The 6,208-nt window shown below is 25.5% G+C and overlaps 1 protein-coding gene across 1 annotated transcript; it reads right to left on the reverse strand.

The window, feature by feature from the left end:
• Positions 1-1,855: 1,855 nt before the first annotated feature.
• Positions 1,856-2,617, reverse strand: LOC131631916 (uncharacterized). Its single transcript, XM_058902675.1, has one exon. The coding sequence runs from the start codon at positions 2,615-2,617 to the stop codon at positions 1,856-1,858; it is 762 nt and encodes a 253-aa protein (XP_058758658.1).
• Positions 2,618-6,208: the final 3,591 nt, after the last annotated feature.

Consider the following 6,208-nt stretch of genomic DNA (forward strand, 5'->3'; position numbering starts at 1 on the left):
GCCATCTCATCCCACCTTTGCTCTATCTCGTCCCATGTTCTCTCTTTCTTTTTTTCACCTTTTTTTGAACATATTCGCTTTATTTTTCCAAATAAAGATTTCTTCTTTCCTCTTCCATCCATCAAAGTTCTTCTTTAAGCTTGATGTCAAAATTTAAATTATCCATCAATACATATAACAACTTTAAACAAGATAAGTAAATAAAAGATGTTACACAAAATTTTATATAATTAATAATTCTAAAGAAAAATATAAAATACAAAAGATTATTTAACGAATAGGAAATAAATATACAAAATTGTCTTATTTGACATTTCAAAACCAAAGCATCTTTGCATACAAACTTATAACAAACTAACTACAAACCATGTTATTTATAAGCATAAAAAGAAAGAAAAAAAACTTACAAAAGGAAAATAAGTAGAGATGAAAGCTTTTGATGAGCCAAACAATTTGCTCACTCACTTTTTTATCCCAAGTTTCTATTTCTTTAGGTTTTCACATCATTCTCTTTGTATTAGTGCAATTTATAGTAAAAAAAATAAATATCCTTTTAAAGGAAACAAAATATACCAATTTGATCTTATTCAACCAATCAGGAATTGTAAATATAATAAAAATCATGAAGATAATTGATTTGTCGTATAATATTGATATGTATCTAGAATCAATATTCTCAAAGTATTTTTTTTCAATTGCATCTAATCAAATTTCTATAAATATATATTTATTGAGTTATTTTTAAAGTTTACCAAAAAAGTGATTGTACAAATTGATTTGATTGGATGCATGTCTAAAATAGTTTTAAACTATTAGTGCTTGAATATTAATTTATTATATTTTATATCATATTTACAACAAATTATCTTAAATAATAATATATAATCACAATAAAAAAAAATATGTCATCAATATAATGACAAGGAAAAATATTATCAAATATCAAATCAAATATCACCATTTAATAAAATCAATCACATATTTCTAGTGTGTGCTCATGTTGGGCATAACATTCTTTTATTTTATACTTGTATTTAACTAAAAAATTTGTAGAAAAAATGTTGATAATTATATTTTTGATAAGACAATAATTCTTACATGGCATATCTTTTCAGATCACAACATATCTACTTACTATAAATATAAGGTTATCATGATAGCAACCCTAACCTCTAACTCTAACTCTATGCGGGCATGTGAAATTGATAATAATATAGAGTCAACCCTAATTCTATTATAACCATTTAATTCTAACAAACTAATTTATTTTATATTTAAAAATCATTATTTCCTTTAATAATATTCCATATTATTTACAGATTTTATGCATCTTAATATAATTTACAAGTTTCTACGAGTCTGATTACATTAATATAATTGAAAAAAAATATTTTTATTAAGTTTTATAAAAGTCATAGTAGATATCTATATCTTTTTTTGTGTGCATATTATAATTATTTAAAATCCATTTAAAATTCATACATATTAGTCTTAAATTCTATTTATTTTCATATGGTTTTGCAAACTCATATAAAATAATCACTTAAAAATAACTCAAAAATATTTTATAATCAAATTCTAAAAGAAGTTTCTTAGTTATTCAAAGAATAAAATCCATAATTTATATATTTTGTTGACTATTTTTAATTTCGTATATAAAAATATAAATATGCAGAAATTATTTTTATTATTATTTTCTAAATTATATTATTTCTTTATATTTGGAACGTAGAATATCCTCTTTACAAATTCACTTATTATCTCATTAAATAAAAATCGAAAAATATTCTATAAAATCAACAAAATATAAAGAGAAACAAATGTTACTAAGTAGTTAATGAGCAACTAAATAGGTTTACATCATAGAACATCCTTCTGTGTTTTCATCACTAACGTACTCATTCTCCCCTTGGATGTTTTGTCGATTATTAGGATAATAGATTGGTTGAGGATACTCTGAAGAATAGGAAGAGTTTCTTGGTTGTGTATCTCCACCGCTGAAGTGTGAAGAATATGACGAGGTGTTATTTGTATATACATGTTGTGCATTTCCATCACGTGAATTGGAGTCTGAAGGATTCCATGGTTGTGTATTTCCATCACTATATTGTGAAGAGTATGAAGGGTTCCCATAATATTGTGAGGAGTATGAGGGGTTCCATGGTTGTGTATTTCCATCACTATATTGTGAAGGGTTCCCACTATATTGGGAAGAGTTTGAAGGGTACCATGGTTGTGTATTTCCATCACTAAATTGTGAATGGTTCCCACTATATTGTGAAGAGTATGAAGGGTACCACGGTTGTGTATTTCCTTGAATTACTTGTTGAGTTTGTGGAGGATAATAATAATGTTGTGTATAGTTAGATGAAGGTATTGGTTCTACCTCCTTCTCCCCCTCTTCCTCCTCTATATGCTCTGAAGATTTCTCCGAAGATTGCTCTGAAGATTGTTCCATCTCATTCAGCTCTTGCTCCATCTCGTTCATCTCATGCGCCATCTCATCCCACCTTTGCTCTATCTCGTCCCATGTTCTCTCTTTCTTTTTTTCACCTTTTTTTGAACATATTCGCTTTATTTTTCCAAATAAAGATTTCTTCTTTCCTCTTCCATCCATCAAAGTTCTTCTTTAAGCTTGATGTCAAAATTTAAATTATCCATCAATACATATAACAACTTTAAACAAGATAAGTAAATAAAAGATGTTACACAAAATTTTATATAATTAATAATTCTAAAGAAAAATATAAAATACAAAAGATTATTTAACGAATAGGAAATAAATATACAAAATTGTCTTATTTGACATTTCAAAACCAAAGCATCTTTGCATACAAACTTATGACAAACTAACTACAAACCATGTTATTTATAAGCATAAAAAGAAAGAAAAAAAACTTACAAAAGGAAAATAAGTAGAGATGAAAGCTTTTGATGAGCCAAACAATTTGCTCACTCACTTTTTTATCCCAAGTTTCTATTTCTTTAGGTTTTCACATCATTCTCTTTGTATTAGTGCAATTTATAGTAAAAAAAATAAATATCCTTTTAAAGGAAACAAAATATACCAATTTGATCTTATTCAACCAATCAGGAATTGTAAATATAATAAAAATCATGAAGATAATTGATTTGTCGTATAATATTGATATGTATCTAGAATCAATATTCTCAAAGTATTTTTTTTCAATTGCATCTAATCAAATTTCTATAAATATATATTTATTGAGTTATTTTTAAAGTTTACCAAAAAAGTGATTGTACAAATTGATTTGATTGGATGCATGTCTAAAATAGTTTTAAACTATTAGTGCTTGAATATTAATTTATTATATTTTATATCATATTTACAACAAATTATCTTAAATAATAATATATAATCACAATAAAAAAAAATATGTCATCAATATAATGACAAGGAAAAATATTATCAAATATCAAATCAAATATCACCATTTAATAAAATCAATCACATATTTCTAGTGTGTGCTCATGTTGGGCATAACATTCTTTTATTTTATACTTGTATTTAACTAAAAAATTTGTAGAAAAAATGTTGATAATTATATTTTTGATAAGACAATAATTCTTACATGGCATATCTTTTCAGATCACAACATATCTACTTACTATAAATATAAGGTTATCATGATAGCAACCCTAACCTCTAACTCTAACTCTATGCGGGCATGTGAAATTGATAATAATATAGAGTCAACCCTAATTCTATTATAACCATTTAATTCTAACAAACTAATTTATTTTATATTTAAAAATCATTATTTCCTTTAATAATATTCCATATTATTTACAGATTTTATGCATCTTAATATAATTTACAAGTTTCTACGAGTCTGATTACATTAATATAATTGAAAAAAAATATTTTTATTAAGTTTTATAAAAGTCATAGTAGATATCTATATCTTTTTTTGTGTGCATATTATAATTATTTAAAATCCATTTAAAATTCATACATATTAGTCTTAAATTCTATTTATTTTCATATGGTTTTGCAAACTCATATAAAATAATCACTTAAAAATAACTCAAAAATATTTTATAATCAAATTCTAAAAGAAGTTTCTTAGTTATTCAAAGAATAAAATCCATAATTTATATATTTTGTTGACTATTTTTAATTTCGTATATAAAAATATAAATATGCAGAAATTATTTTTATTATTATTTTCTAAATTATATTATTTCTTTATATTTGGAACGTAGAATATCCTCTTTACAAATTCACTTATTATCTCATTAAATAAAAATCGAAAAATATTCTATAAAATCAACAAAATATAAAGAGAAACAAATGTTACTAAGTAGTTAATGAGCAACTAAATAGGTTTACATCATAGAACATCCTTTTGTGTTTTCATCACTAACGTACTCATTCTCCCCTTGGATGTTTTGTCGATTATTTGGATAATAGATTGGTTGAGGATACTCTGAAGAATAGGAAGAGTTTCTTGGTTGTGTATCTCCACCGCTAAAGTGTGTAGAATATGACGAGGTGTTATTTGTATATACATGTTGTGCATTTCCATCACGTGAATTGGAGTCTGAAGGGTTCCATGGTTGTGTATTTCCATCACTATATTGTGAAGAGTATGAAGGGTTCCCATAATATTGTGAGGAGTATGAGGGGTTCCATGGTTGTGTATTTCCATCACTATATTGTGAAGGGTTCCCACTATATTGGGAAGAGTTTGAAGGGTACCATGGTTGTGTATTTCCATCACTAAATTGTGAATGGTTCCCACTATATTGTGAAGAGTATGAAGGGTACCACGGTTGTGTATTTCCTTGAATTACTTGTTGAGCTTGTGGAGGATAATAATAATGTTGTGTAGAGTTAGATGAAGGTATTGGTTCTACCTCCTTCTCCTCCTCTTCCTCCTCTATATGCTCTGAAGATTTCTCCGAAGATTGCTCTGAAGATTGTTCCATCTCATTTAGCTCTTGCTCCATCTCGTTCATCTCATGCTCCATCTCATCCCACCTTTGCTCTATCTCGTCCCATGTTCTCTCTTTCTTTTTTTCACCTTTTTTTGAGCATATTCGCTTTATTTTTCCAAATAAAGATTTCTTCTTTCCTCTTCCTTCCATCAAAGTTCTTCTTTAAGCTTGATGTCAAAATTTAAATCATCCATCAATACATATAACAACTTTTAACAAGACAAGTAAATAAAAGATGTTACACAAAATTTTATATAATTAATAATTCTAAAGAAAAATATAAAATACAAAAGATTATTTAACGAATAGGAAATAAATATACAAAATTGTCTTATTTGACATTTCAAAACTAAAGCATCTTTGCATACAAACTTATAACAAACTAACTACAAACCATGTTATTTATAAGCATAAAAAGAAAGAAAAAAAACTTACAAAAGGAAAATAAGTAGTGATGAAAGCTTTTGATGAGCCAAACAATTTGCTCACTCACTTTTTTATCCCAAGTTTCTATTTCTTTAGGTTTCACATCATTCTCTTTGTATTAGTGCAATTTATAGTGAAAAAAATAAATATTCTTTTAAAGGAAACAAAATATACCAATTTGATCTTATTCAACCAATCAGGAATTGTAAATATAATAAAAATCATGAAGATAATTGATTTGTCGTATAATATTGATATGTATCTAGACATCAATATTCTCAAAGTATTTTTTTTTCAATTGCATCTAATCAAATTTCTGTAAATATATATTTATTGAGTTATTTTTAAAGTTTACCAAAAAAGTGATTGTACAAATTGATTTGATTGGATGTATGTCTAAAATAGTTTTAAACTATTAGTGCTTGATTATTAATTTATTATATTTTATATCATATTTACAACAAATTATCTTAAATAATAATATATAATCACAATAAAAAAAATATGTAATCAATATAATGACAAAGAAAAATATTATCAAATATCAAATCAAATATCACCATTTAATAAAATCAATCACATATTTCTAGTGTGTGCTCATGTTGGGCATAACATTCTTTTATTTTATACTTGTATTTAACTAAAAATTTTGTAGAAAAAATGTTGATAATTATATTTTTGATAAGACAATAATTCTTACATGGCATATCTTTTCAGATCACAACATATCTACTTACTATAAATATAAGGTTATCATGATAGCAACCCTAACCTCTAACTCTAACTCTATGCGGGCATGTGAAATTGATAATAATATAGA

The sequence above is a fragment of the Vicia villosa genome, unplaced genomic scaffold (assembly GCF_029867415.1).
Source record: "Vicia villosa cultivar HV-30 ecotype Madison, WI unplaced genomic scaffold, Vvil1.0 ctg.000881F_1_1, whole genome shotgun sequence".
In the NCBI taxonomy this organism is placed as follows: Eukaryota; Viridiplantae; Streptophyta; class Magnoliopsida; order Fabales; family Fabaceae; genus Vicia; species Vicia villosa.

What these genes read in the sequence shown, in the direction of transcription:
- LOC131631916 (XM_058902675.1), bottom strand. Translation starts at nt 2,617, where the DNA reads ATGGATGGAAGAGGAAAGAAGAAATCTTTATTTGGAAAAATAAAGCGA.